The sequence below is a fragment of the Electrona antarctica genome (assembly GCF_951216825.1).
Source record: "Electrona antarctica genome assembly, chromosome: 23".
Taxonomy (NCBI): domain Eukaryota; kingdom Metazoa; phylum Chordata; class Actinopteri; order Myctophiformes; family Myctophidae; genus Electrona; species Electrona antarctica.
In genome coordinates, this window is record NC_136804.1 from 3,490,618 (window position 1) to 3,505,461 (window position 14,844).

Below are 14,844 nucleotides of genomic sequence, written 5' to 3' on the forward strand. Positions count from 1 at the left end.
ACACAGCCAGCCAGCCAGGGACCCAGGGACACACATAGCTGTCTATAGGAGTGGTTGCACCACTCAAAAAACTAAGCGTTGAGGTTGTAGCCTACTCATGTATGTTGCACTTCTCAAATAGTACCATAGATGGCGCTGTTTAACCACGTATCTGATCATGCCTCTCCGTTCTGTTGTTAGCTGAAAGGTGTTTTAATGACATGGCATTGCAAGACTGTCATTTTCCAAACAAAATTCTGATTTAGTCTTTTAGTATTAGTCCTAGCTATTTTAGTAATCTAGTCATCTTAGTCGACAATATGCAAATTCAATATGCACAAAAATATGCACAAAAACTAATTTCACCCCTTTTTACTTGTAAAACTGTGATTGTGACACTAAAGATGATTCTGATTCTATCAAAAATCTTAGTCAACAAAATTAGTGGTGTAAATATTGTTGTAACTCGTTTGACATGCTGTAATATAGGCTCACGCGCACACGCACAGTCACACAAAATAGGACTCCCCAGTCCCCACCCTGATTGGTTGAGACGAGGCAGCTGGGTGGAGTGTAAACAGTCATCATTAGCATAAACGTCTCATAAATATAACAAGTCTCACTCTCTGTGGCTATAGTTACGATTATTACAGCCTATACCTGCCGGCTTTCAACCAAAACGCCACCGGTACAGTAGGCTAGAGTCTGTCACTCACAGACAGACATACAGACAGACAGACAGACACACACAGTGTCACACATGGTGGCACTGCACTCACCTCAAGTAGAGATCCGTGCAGACGGTGCAGTCTAGCTGGCCTGCTGCAGTCAGAGGTGGTTGAGTTGAAAGTTACCAGACAGCTTGAGTTTCCAAGTCCAAGAAGTTGTTGTGGTGGCTGTGACAAGCTCTAGCCTCGGAGACCCCAACCACCACGACCTGTCTGTCTGTCCACCATCAGTGTCACTCTCCAATTGGATCTGTTCTTCTTAACTACTTCAACGCATAAATTCAGCTCATTGACTTTATTATTATGCATCTGCCTCCTGCTGCGTGTGGAGAGCGGCAGTAGGCTAGCCGTGCCGTGCCGTGCCGTGCCGAAACAAGGGAATTAGCAGCAGACCGAACAACGGACCACTGCAGGTCTAGCACCTCCACTCCACCACCACGGTTCTGTTGCATTGTGGTGCCCACGCTGACCCGCCGCAGGCTCCGGGGGTCACCCCGCCACCCATGAGGCTCGAAGCCGCCGCAAGGATGGACTTGATGAAGAAGATGTGGAGGGCGAGGAAACTGATCCTGGTGGTCCTGATCCCACTGTCACTGCTGCCCCTGCCCCTCATCCACCCCACCAGCGTGAGTAACAAAGACACTAGTTATTATAGGAATCGAGCACTGACCGTTGCATTTAAGTGGCTAAAAACATAAATGTGTATGAAAGGGTTGGTGGATTAACAAAACAGTGTAAATTTGTAGTTTAGGCAATGACTCAATATGCGATGGAAGTTTTTAGGCTATTAATGATCAGCATTCGGCAGGTTTGAATGTAGGCTGATGGTGGCTCCGATTTGCTGTGCGTGTGCGTGTGTATGCGCGCGCGCGTGTTAAACGCACAGCCACAGAATCAATCAAAAGGACACACTGTCTTGTGTTTTTGTCCGGATCCGGGACAGTCCCCAAGCTGTCCCGATCAGATCAGCTGGGTTGGTACTCGTGTGTGTCCAAGAGAGATGTCGCGATATGTTGATGAGATGGAGAGTGTGTGTGGTAGACAAGTTGCTTTGTCCGTTGTATGAAAAGTCCAGGTCTAAAGGGACAAGAAAGGCGAACATTGCACGATTTGCACTTGAATGAGATGGTTGGATTAACCAAAAAGCATCATTTTCAGTAATGTCGTTGACAGTGTGTAGCCTGGCTATCTTAAAAGTGGGGGTTTACGCACGCCTGTTGCGCACACGTGCGTAAAAGCGCCCACAGGCCACACTTAATTAAGGCTGTTTTGTTGCATGTTGTCCACAGCATTGGTTCTAAAATAAACTGTTTTCATGTCATGGACAACTTCCTGGAGGATTAATAGGCTGCTATGTGCTATGCAGATTTCTTTCTTTCTTTCTTTCTTTCTTTCTTTCTTTCTTTCTTTCTTTCTTTCTTTCTTTCTTTCTTTCTGTAAGACAAATTGGTAGAAAAAAAATGGCAAGCAATTAAGTTATGTAACCAAGCCACTGCTCTGCCGGATTTGGTCCCTATTACGTTACAACACCTCAGAAGTCAGAACCTACTCCACGGGGCCCAGGACCCCGTGCCGGCTGTGGAATGTGTCAGGGTTCGTAGCAAAGTAGGAGCCCTAGTGTCTGCTTAGAGCCAGGCTGAGTGCAGAGGGTGCGTTGGAGGGGTACTGTGTCCAGCTGCAGCACAACATCTGCTGGACATGTCCTGCGTCATGCCACAGCAGGAGAGAGAGAGACAGAGAGAGAGAGAGTGGTCGATAGGACGAGAGATGGAGAGCGATCCAAGCAACTATAGGTTCTATCTATATGCACATCAGCATCCATTTTGGAAAGAACTAGGGCCCCTTCCCTAATCCCTACTTCCTTCATCACAGGTGTATGAATGAAGGCTCTGTTCGATGGAATCAAACGGAACAGAATGTTTAAAACAGTTGTTCCCAAAGTGGGTTCCGGGGACACCCAGGGGTCCTTGAGGGAGTTCCAGGGGGTCCCCAGCTAAATGATAGTTTGGAACCAAATGGACCCTTATGGGTCTGTAACTCTGAGAGTGTACGAATATTTGTACACTCTCAGAGTTAAATTAACATTGATTTTACAATTTAATTTGGGGGTCCCATAGATATAAAAAATGCCATTAAATGGAGGTCTGTAGACTAATGCATGTCAAACTGGGGGTCCTTGAAATTAAACGGGTTGAGAATCGCTGCTAGAGCCATAGACATCTTCTCTCATGGGGGTCCCTGGCATATCTCTTCAACTGTGTCAATTTGGGGGTCCTCGACATGAAAAGAGAACCACTGGTTCAAAGGTTACAAATGAGTGCAAAATTGACTTTACATCAGCTGAAGCCAAATCTAAATCGATCATTCTCTCCTCTCCATCCTTCTCTCTCTCCGACGCCATCTGCAACTCAACAAGATCCTTGCCAGATGGCAGGACCGGTGCATTTGCCAACTCATGCATATGCATAAGCACCATTTAGTTTAGTGGGTCTCTTTCAACCTAACCTGTTTTTGGATCAGTCCATACAGGTGATAACTGATGAGGGATTAAATTTAATATGTATAGTCCCTAAATAACCGTACAGCCGTTATGTTTTTAACTAGAACGTATATGGGCCACTGGTTTCCCTGTAGTCAGATAGACAGATGACCCCTTCCTTTTCCCCTCTTGGCTGAAAATAGCCGATCCTCCATTCCAGCCCAGAACACGTTGCAATGTGACGGTTAAATCATCGAATTGCTTTTCAAAGCAAGAATTTGTCCAGAATCATTTTCATTGATTTTGTTTTTAATCTTTAGGATAGAGAGAGAACACATTTGAACCCAGGACATTTCAGACACTGTATGTAGGGCTCATCTGGCCACGATTTGGTGAGGAAGTCTGTCTGTGTGTGTGTGTGTGTGTGTGTGTGTGTGTGTGTGTGTGTGTGTGTGTGCGTGTGCGTGTGCGTGTGCGTGTGCGTGTGCGTGTGCGTGTGCGTGCGTGTGCGTGTGTGCGTGTGTGTGATACGATCAGTGATGCTGTGCCTTTCTGCTGACACAGGAGAGGCATTGCAAACAAACAACGCAAACTAAGCATTGACGTGTGGTCGATCTGTTTGAACATTTTGGTGTTTGAATCTACGTTATCTATGGATAAACTAAGGCCACTGATATGATCCCTGTCTGTCTACATCCACCCTTCGCTCCTTCCCTCTGTCTCTCTGTATTGCATACATACACCATACAGTGTTGCTAGCTCTGGTCCATAGCCCTAATGCCCTTGCTGCCGTTGCATTAAGGCTCTGCCACTCTTTGCTATCTGCGCTCGCATGAAATGCAGACCAGCCTCTCCTCTGTTGCGGAAATATAGTATACATTAAAGAAATGTTGGCTTGTTCGATTATCAAAACAAGCCACAGAAGTTTTACAACAAGACCACACAGACTTGGCAACCCTGATTGCATATTGTCTTTCACAGTTCCTCTACCTCTGTCCAGTTGTTTATCTCACTGTGACATCCCCTCCCCCACCATCTAAAGTGGGGGCATCTTGCAACGGGTCTGGTCCACAAGATTCGCTACACCACCAAGATACCCATGTACCTGTCTAAATACTACCCTAATGTTTTAAAAAGATATATATATATGTTTATTTATTTGAGCACATCAATTTACAGTATACACATACACGTGCTTGTATCATTACATTGTAACGTTCCTGTGTTTTTTTTGTTTTTATTAAGACATACAAATAATAAACCACCTACATTCAATACATTCAACGATAAGTACAAAACAGGCTAACAGAAGCAGACAAACAATAGACAGGAAAAAAAATATATATATGAAAAAATATATATATATGAAAAAAACACCCACAACACCAGAGGGAGTGCAACAAACCATGTGCAACCCAGATTTGGCACAAACAAGGGACTAAATTATTTTCGCTCATATGCCACCAAAATGTGGAACGCCCTACCAACAGTCATTAAAACATGCGAATCCCTTGACTCCTTCAAAACCGCTCTCAAAGGGCACCTACGGACGGCTGCAATTAGAAACTGGCCCCCGTAAAATCTGAATCCCCCACCCACCCTTTCCCCCCTCACTATATATGTTTCTTTTCCCTTTTTACCTCCCTTATGATGAATTCCTGATCTGTTCTTTGGCTAAATAGAAGTGTATATTTGTACGTCTCTAAATGTTTTGATGAATTGAACAACAAGGTGGACCCTCTTGTAAACAAGTGTAGTGCTTTATTGGGTCGTCCACTCACAGTTAACAGTTTTTGTATTCAGTTGTGCTTGAAATGTACTGTAATTCTGCAAACTGTTAATAAATACTTCAATCAATCAATCAATCAATCAATCAATCAAAAAGACTTCCAAATTAGAGTTCAACAGTCTATCAGTTAAAATGCTCAGGAATGCTTTTTTGGCGGATTCCTCGATGACCTTTAGTTTCCTGAAGCAGTTGTATTTATTGGTTTTGTCATCCATGTGATGTGGACACATACAGGCTGAAAGATGAGATGTGTGATACTGGACTCCATTGTGTGGTAAACAGCTGACACATTAATCAATGTGCAAAGCCAACAGAGATTTTCAACTAATTTGCTATGTAGGTTCAACTGAGAATGACTTCTTTTTTGTCTCCACCAGGCCGAAGGCATGGGGAGAGAGTATGTTTTGCACTCCGTCCGTGTGTGTGTGTGTGTGTCCGTCCTTCCGTCCGTCTGTTACCAGCTAATCTCCGGCACCGTTAACCCGGTCGATGCCAAACTTTGCACTCACACTCCCTGGATGCCAACGATGAACCTCTGCCCCACATTTTCCAGAACGGCCTGTTATAGCTACCTAAAACTGCACCCATCTGCGTGAAACGTTGTATGCACACTCCCTAGAGGCCAAGGACAAACCTTTGACCTGCATTTTCCGCATATGCCTTTTATAGCGCCACCAGGAGGCCGACTTTTGTAAAACACATTTTTTGATATTACTCCTCCAGATTCTGTCCAAAAATCTCACAAATCGTTACACAGTATCTCTATGGTCATGTGCTCAAGTCGGATCTGTCCGATATTTCATATTCCATCCTAATTGGCTATAATTGGCTTTCACAGTTTGCAAGATTGCCCCGTTTTGAACAAAAGCCTCAAATCATGAACGCAGCATGCAATTTACGTGAAATCTTTCACACATTTTCTTACTAGGCTGAGGAATATATCCCACCCTTTTCACATTGGCCTGTTATAGCGCCACCAACAGGTTGATTTTTGCAAAACACATTTTTGGAACAAAATGCCTCAAATCATCCAATTGCCATCAAAGGCGTATGAAGAAATGGCACACTTTTCACATTGGCCTATTATAGCGCCACCAGGAGGCCACAACCTGACCTGCCCTGGTGGAGACCTGTGCCCCAAGGGGCACTTTTTCTAGTTTTACATTGTTGTTGTTGTTATTATTTATATTTTAGATTTTTATGACAAAGACAGTTATGTGACAATTATACACATACCTACATCAGGCCATACAATACAAATAAATACAAGTACAACATATATACATGTATGGACACATTGTTTGGTCCTTGATAGTCTATATGGGTAAACAACTACCCGAGAACATTAAATAAAAATAAAAATAATAAGACAGTAATAGTATTAATACCCACAGCAGAAGGTAAATTAAAATAAAGTAAATGAACAAGGAATGATGATCCTATTCAAGGTTAGTGGTATCGCTTGAAATGAAATGAAATCTATATTTACCCAGGGTATCTGGGCTAAGCTCAAGAACTTGTTTCCAGCCAGGCCCTGCTCATAGAACACATTTCATCGTAGTGGTTCAATGCCTTGTTCAAGGGCACTTCAGCGGTGGTAATTTTAACGTGTCGGACGGCTGATTCGAACTAGGAACCTTCCGGTATCAAGACCGCGCCGCTATCCGTTCGGCCACCGCTGCCACTTCTGTCAAGGAACCTTATGGTCAAGGTGATAATTACTTCTATAATCTATAATGCCCACCAAATGTAGACTGTCACTTAACCCATTAAGACCGGAGGCCTGTTAACTTAATACTGTATGTTTCCTGTTCTCTATGACCAGTATAAATGACATGTGTTGCACTGTGAGGCAACGGGGGGACGTTTATGAAGGGGGGACCGGTAGGGTGAAACCGGAGGTTGTGATACTGTGTGGCTGTTGTGAAGTTGGTATGGCGTGGTGCCGACAATAAAGCTGTGCTGAGAAACTAGTTGTTTTATTCGAGTAACAGGCCGATTCTAAGAAATATCTTAAATCCTAACAATTTTGTGGAAAAACGTATGTTGCTATAACATAGCAAGCAACATACTGTAAGTGGTGCAGTGCTCAAAACCTTTTCATATCAAGGACCCCCAAAATGATATACTGTGTATTTGTCCACGGACCCCCATCTCTAAAATATTTTGTTCCAGGGACCCCAAGAAGCAATGATTTGAGTTAATAAATCGCACCCGTGTGAAGTGAGGGGCGCTCTTATCATCATACATCATACATCATCTCATTCTGGCCAATCACAATTTGCGTCCTCAATTTTGTCTTCAATGTTTGTGTTTACACAATGTTTATGTTTACACTCTAGTTTATTTTACACAAACACTCAAAACTAATCATAGGTGGTGGTAGCAAAACAACCCTCAAAGCTGGACATAGGAGGGGCTAACGCCCCTCAAAAATGTTTGCTTTAAAATATAGCCTACTGTATTCAAAGATTCATGATTTTTCAAAAATGGCACATCTACAAGCCTAATCTTTTTTTTTAAGATTAGGGAGAAGGGGAGAGCAAATGTCGTCGTGAACAGGACTCAAACACGCAACGCGCTGTCAGGCCTATACGTGGCATGCGCCTGGCCCGCTAGGCCAGCGGGCGCCCACTGTTTCACATTCAACAGTGGTCCATTTCATATATATATAATTATGTTTCCATTTAGTTCTTCATTTTAAGTTTGTCCTGTCAAGAGAGGTGTTCTTTGAAGTTGTTGTGCATTTGTGAAGTACTTCAAATGCACATTTCTCACGCTGAAGCTTTCTTGGGTGAAGTTGTGAACCTCTCTAACCGGACCAGAGGTTATCAAACACTTACAGTTACTCAAGCATCGGTTTCGATAACCGGGAGGTACCCTCTACCTCCGTTGCAGGTCCACTGGGTGAAATTAGAGCTATTTAGAATTTGGAATAAATGTCAAATAATCCCTGGCAGACCTTGTGGTTGAAACTAGGTCAATGGAAGTAGGGCATTGAAAACCTGACTTGGACGGATGGTTGGTATGTGAGGTGGCGGCGCGCTCAGGGCTGGAATTATTTCATTATTGTGTTTGTTCCCTCCATTGATGCCATGATGAGAATTCTCCACCCTCGGAATGGCAAGTCTATACTCTAATGTATTGGCAAGGGAAATATTGAAAATAAAATGTTACACACATATTTCGCCTACTGTAGTCGGGGTGACCTTCAATAGAATGTAATGTTCGATGGCTGGCTGGCTGGCTGGATGGAGGGATGGATTGATGGATGGATTTTTCAAATAGTGGCAGTTCCAGACTAGTCTTATGTGTGAGTTCGTTCACTTTTAGTTGTTCGTCAAATTGAATGTGATGATTTGATACAACCAAATTGCAGTATATGAACTAATGAGACGCTTCCTTTTCCAAGTCCTTATTATTTCATATGATATTAATTATTAAACCCTAGATAAATGTTTCGGTGTCAGAATTTTCAAGAGAAATCCCTTCGCAAGCCTGAGTAGTACCAGCAGACCTAAAAACTTTCCGTTGAGTGGAGGTCAGAGCAGGTCAAGTACCCATGATGCTTTGTGGTCATGTAAATGGTTCATTAGGTTCTCTGTGATTTGATTGCCACATATTTGATTGGCTTGAACTAACCAGCTTACAGTAATACCGTAGTGAATGTATGTATGTGTGAGTGCGTGGGTGTCTTTATTGTTTGTTTACTTTATTAGCTCCCCATTAGCCTCTGCCATATAGAGCGTCGCAGTCCCGCCCCCTACCATGGCCCAGGAAATGACTCTCCGTTCATTTTCCTCATAGACATTTCAGAAAGTATTTATTTAAAGACGTTTACGCCGCGGACAAAGCCAACTCGAGTCGTGACAAATCATGACAACAAACACAATTTTTTGGGCCGAACAAATAATTAGAAAGAAGAAAAAAACGGCAGGTTACAACACTTTTTTTGTTGTTTTTCTTCTTTGTAATTATTTGTTTAGTCCAAAATATTGTTTGTGTTGTCATGAGTTGTCACGACTCGAGTTGGCTTTGTCCGCGGCGTAACCGTCTTTAAATAAATACTTTTTGAAATGTCTATGGGGAAAATGCATTGGGATTCATTTCCTGGGCCCTGGTAGGGGGCGGGACTGCGACGCTCTATAGTGGTTGCCAATAGGCTCCATGCATAGACATAGAAAGGCAGACGCGTCCTTTGGTTCTGGGGCGTCTGAGGTGTCCCTTTAGACGAGAACGGCGTTTTCAGGAGGTGAAAACGCAACAAAGTGAAACCACCTCCCAGAGTGGAAATCTTTGAGAACGCCGTTTCCTATGGTCTCCATATAAACAGGCAAAACGGCGAATCCGCAAAACCTATGACATCACGGCTCACGTTGGCTCACAACGCATATGTTTATTAGTTTCTACAATGAACAAGCCTCCCTCCTAACAAGCGCCGCTCATCAGCGATGGTGAATGTAAAACCATGATGTAAATGAAATGCCTTGTGATAGGTGGCAGGCAGCAGCGTTTATGTAGCCATATTATACAATATATAACCATCCCGTGCTCTGCCTGCATGCTCTGGGCTGTCTGTCAGCCGGTCTGTCACCTCGATGTGTTAGTAGAAAGCAGGCAGCGAGTGACGGCCACAACCCTGTCGTGTTCTGGAAGCATCATTCAAAACCCCGATAGGGTTGCTTGAAGGGGGAGCTACCTGGTTCTTCTTCTTGTACGTGGGTGACTGGTCTATTTGGCAGCCCGTTACCGCCACCTAGTTTTCATAAAGTGTGCGTTCTCGTGTAAAGGGTCAATACAAAATGAGAACGCAACGGGACTTTGCCGTTTTATCTGGAGGTGGTCGCCGTCTAAAAGAGGCCTTACTCTGTATCTGGAGTGCAATTATAAAGGGAAGGTAGGCCAATCAGAGGCAGGTGGGGGTAGGTCTTAGTCACCTGAGTGGCAGTGTGCATTCCGCACTTCCACTTGACTTCCACCTTGCCTGTGCTTCCATGCGATACAGGTTGCTCCAATGAATTGCAGCGGCCAATGAGGTATCTAGCTTTTTATATCTATGGCGCTATGCACACAGAATAACTCTTCCTACTTCCGGGCCCTTTCCCTACTTCCTTCACAGGTGTTACCGATGATACTAATGAAGGCTCATGTTGACTCACTGCTGGAAACATTTTCTTTCACCAGTGGGTCTCAAAGTACCCACAAGTGCGTTCCAAATGGCCCAGTCCAAATGGGTGTGTATTCTGTGTAACTCTGAGAGCGTACAAATGGAACCAAATGGACCCTACCAAAGGGAAGTGTACCCTAGGGTAGGTAGCCTCACAAAAAACATGCAGTAATCCTGGTCTCTAAACCGGGATTGGAGGGGAAAGGAACCGGTCGGAATAATGTGTTCCTTCCACGTGCTACGTCCAACCAATGAAAGTCCTCGCCTGTTGAAAAGAAGCGGCTTGGACTCCTCATGCATAGAAGGAAGTAGGAGGTCAGTCCGTTGCTCACCCCGGGTTGGCAGAGGGAGTGTAGAGCCCAGGATTACATTAGATAATTTACACTAGGTGAAAACAATGGGTTACCAAATTGTGGGATAAAAAAAGAAAGAAAAAGTGTTGCTGTCAATGTACTAATGATGTTTTGTGGTCTTTACATGTTGTTGTTGTTGTGTGTGTGTCCTTCTTGTGTAGGAGGCATGCTGTGCATACGTGTTGATGGTGACGGCCGTCTACTGGGTGTCTGAAGCCGTTCCTTTGGGTGCTGCTGCTCTGGTGCCAGCCTTCCTCTACCCACTGTTTGGGGTGCTGAAGTCCAGTGAGGTGAGTTACACGTCTGTCTGTCTGTCTGTCTGTCTGTCTGTCTGTCTGTCTGTCTGTCTGTCTGTCTGTCTGTCTGTCTGTCTGTCTGTCTGTCTGTCTGTCTGTCTGTCTGTCTGTCTGTCTGTCTGTCTGTCGGTCGGTCGGTCGGTCGGTCGGTCGGTCGGTCGGTCGGCATTGCAGTCAGTATGTATTGTACAGTTTGTCATTTGCAAAACCTGTCTGGCTTGCTGACAAAATCTCAAACAAATGTACAAACAAACTAGTATTGATTACTGCTTGTTTTCGTTGCGTGACACGCATGCAAAACTAACTATCAGGCTCTGGCCTGTAACGATATCCTCCCCCCCTCACCCCCCCCCAGCCCCCCCCCAACCCTTTCTGAGTGGCCTCAAACTGACCCCACGTATAAGACCCTATGATGGCAACCTAAAGAGCTCGTATAAATACCATTAAAGCTCGGATATACTTAACTGTATGGGGTTTTGTCTGTGTGTGTTAATGCCTTACAGTGCGAGTCAGGTGCTCCCAGATTACGGTACACTGTACTGCATTTTCCGTTCACAGGGAATTGGGTGAAAGGTCAACGTAAGATGCATGCGCGTCTGCATTCAAATAAAAGTTTCGGAAATTAAGGGACTTGCATTAAGCAGATATGTTCTAGCGTTGGTGTGATGTTTTGGAAGGGTATATAAAGCGCAGGGGTCTGCAACCTTTTTCACATGAAGTGCATGTTTTCATTTTCGTGATAGTCATTGTGCCATATACTGTATAATTATAACATAATTATAACACCACATCAAAATTAAATATTCCCAACTGATTGATTGTCCATAGCAACGTTTTTGCCCGTGGACCCCCGAAAATGCTTTGGCAACGTCTCGGGACCCCCGCCCCACCCCCTCCCGACCCCCAATATAAATTGACTGCTACAATAACCTTAATAATAGAGACAATACACCATAAATAAATACTGAAACCAGATATAATCAGTAGGGAAGGTGTATGTATGTACTATGTGTACTATATGTAAACTCTTCATTTCCATTTTCCAGCCATTCAGTTGCAGGAAAAAAAAGGTTTTTAATTTTTTTTAATTATTATTTGGGGACCCCCCAAAATGATTTGGCGACCCCCCGAGGGGTCGCGACCCACGGGTTGAGAACCCCTGGTCCATAGGATACATATAGCAACCTTAGAAATATTTTCTTTCACATCAGGTTGTAATGATCATTAAACTCAGAGCAATAACCCACCTATCTCTCAGAATCTCTCCCCAGTCAGGAGTTAGGAGTTTGAATGAATGTACAATGATGTGCAGGATGTCATTTTAAAAGAAAAAACGTTTCTGTCTCACACTTATGCCAGTGTGCCATAGTGATCACTCTCCCCGGTGCCAATGTTGGCACCCGTGTGGCACCGTGCCTAATGTTGCCTACCCCGGGTATAGCACATTTTTGCGTGTGCGTGCGTGTGGGTGCGCACGCTTGCGTGTGTGTGTGTGTGTGTGCGTGTGTGTGCGCGTCTATAATGAGACCCCCTGATCCCTGTTATCAGTGGCAGAGGGCCAAAATCCCGGAGTCAGCGGGTTCACCCATCAGATGTGAAGCAGTGAGGGACATTCTTCTCGTTCTTTCCCGAGTGGCGCTCGTAGCGCGCCACTTGGTGGCGCGCTATGAGCTTGTAGATCTGCTATTTTTTTATAGCTAAAGTATAACATAATGCTTAGTTAAAACACCAAAAGGGGTTCCCGCCCAGAATGGGTTAGTACAGTAGTTTTCAACCCTTTTCATATCAAGGACCATTATTTATTCAGCATTCGAGCCACGGACCAACATTTGATGAGATTTAGCCTCTCAGACCCAAAACTCGGAATCGTTGGATGAGATTTTGTCCACAATTCCATGCTGTATTGATGTTGGCACCAGGAGAGATAACAGGCAAACATCGATGAAAATAACAATTATTCTACATCATGATCAGCTATTTTCAAATGGCCAAAATGTATATATTTTGAAGTGGTTAATGTATGTTTTGTAATAATAATCAAAATCTACAAAGTAACTAGTAACTAAAGCTGTCAAATATATGTAGTGGAGTAAAAGTACAATATTAATTTGGATGTGAGATGTAGTGCAGTAGAAGTAAAAGTGTTGGAAATTGTTAATACTTAAGTAAAGTACAAATACCTCACAATTGTACTTTGAGTCCATTTGGTTACCAACTCTCCATCATTTAGCTGGGGGACCACCTGGAACCCCCTCAAGGACCACTGGTGGTCCCCGGACCACTGGTTGAAGACCACTGCATTAAAGGAACAGACCTTCAGGCATTCTTGTATGCCTGAAGAAGGTCACACGGCCCACAGCTTGCATTAAAACGTTTTATTCAACTCTCCATGACCTGGTTTAGTATTTCGCTGTTCCGTTACATAAAATGTCAGCGGTTGACCTCATGTGACAAATGACACACTGTTTCAGTAAATGCGTCAAAGAAGTTATATGCAACTTTTCCTTGGCAGGGTTCAGTTCAATACCCCTGTGTTTCCTCCAATGGGTGTTAAAGCAATATATACCCATAGGAACGCAACCCATAGCCTACTTAGGCTGAGCTCACACGGTTAATGCAGTGATTTTTGTTGTGAGTGTCATGGCCGCCCCCAATGCATTTCCAATGGAGGTCACATGGTCTGTTGTATGGCTTTCAGCTGTGTTTCGACTGCGCCCCTCCCCCTCACACAACACAATGTTGTGTCAAACCATGTGACTCCCATTGGAAATGCATTGGGGCGGCCATGACACTACCCAACGAGCATAGAGCATTGCATTAACCGTGTGAGCTCAGCCTTAGGGTGCACTCACACGGTTAATGCAATTCTCTGTGCTCGTTGGATCAATGCTGTGTTGTGTCATGGCCGCCCAATGCATTTCCAATGGAGGTCACATGGTTTGACACAACATTGTGTTGTATGAGGGGGAGGGGCGCAGTCGAAACACAGCTGAAAGCCATACAACAGACCCCTCCCCCTATGTTGTGTCAAACCATGTGACCTCCATTGGAAATGCATTGGGCGGCCATGACACAACACAGCATTGATCCAACGAGCACAGAGCATTGCATTAAAGGTGTGAGTGCACCCTTAGGCTGAGCTCACACCTTTAATGCAATTCTCGTGCTCGTTGGATCAATGCTGTGTAGTATCATGGCCGCCCAATGCATTTCCAATGGAGGTCACATGGTTTGACACAACATTTGTGTTGTGTGAGGGGGAGGGGGCAGTCGAAACACAGCTGAAAGCCATACAACAGACCATGTGACCTCCATTGGAAATGCATTGGGGCGGCCATGACACTCACAACAGCAATGAAGTGCAGTAAAGGTCTGAGTGAGGCCTTAGCCTGCAGCACTGGCCGTAGCACTTGCCCTCGCCTTGACGACCTTGCAGGCGTATGCAAAGGCTAAAATATGTCATTTAGATAGCACGTTTATATGTAGACAGATGTTAGTGGTTTACTTATGATCCTAGATGACTATTACTATGCATTTGATGCATTACCTTGTAGTTCTTGCTTATTGTAAGTAGATCAAAAGATGGATCAAAAGAGTCTACGGTACTAATTGTAACAGCAACTTTTAGACTTGCATTTACTGTGTGTGTGTGTGTGTGTGTGTGTGTGTGTGTGTGTGTGTGTGCGTGCGTGCGCGTGCATGTGTGTGCGTGTTTTCCAGGTGGCAGCAGAGTACTGCAAAGACACCACCCTGCTGTTAATGGGTGTAATCTGCCTGGCAGCCTCCATCGAGAAATGGAACCTGCACAAACGCATCGCCCTGCGCATGGTCATGATAGCAGGGGCCAAGCCTGGCATGTGAGTAGACACACACACACGCACACACATTCACACACACACATTCACATTCACGTACGCACGCATGCACACACAATACCACCCGACCAACTGTCTTCAACAGCCTACTGGCTATCAAGACAATTAAAACATGGCACTTATGGCCAGTGGTCCAGGCACCTTGGCTGGTAATCCAGTCTGGCAGTGTGCCGTGGGT

At 44.5% G+C, this 14,844-nt stretch overlaps 1 protein-coding gene and 1 long non-coding RNA gene across 2 annotated transcripts in view; one reads left to right on the forward strand and one right to left on the reverse strand.

Annotated features, from left to right (window-relative positions):
• The window catches only part of LOC306916124, a 68,728-nt gene that overhangs the window by 36,025 nt on the left and 17,859 nt on the right, over positions 1 to 14,844 (reverse strand). The gene's annotated exons all lie outside the window — the stretch shown is intronic.
• Positions 1,211 to 14,844, forward strand: part of slc13a4 (solute carrier family 13 member 4) — a gene marked incomplete at its 5' end in the record, with an annotated part of 38,642 nt that continues 25,008 nt past the window's right edge. Inside the window, 3 exons of the mRNA XM_079493866.1 lie at positions 1,211 to 1,333; positions 10,657 to 10,785; positions 14,512 to 14,648. Coding sequence (XP_079349992.1) covers positions 1,211 to 1,333; positions 10,657 to 10,785; positions 14,512 to 14,648 — 389 coding nt within the window. The remainder of the gene's footprint in view (positions 1,334 to 10,656; positions 10,786 to 14,511; positions 14,649 to 14,844) is intronic.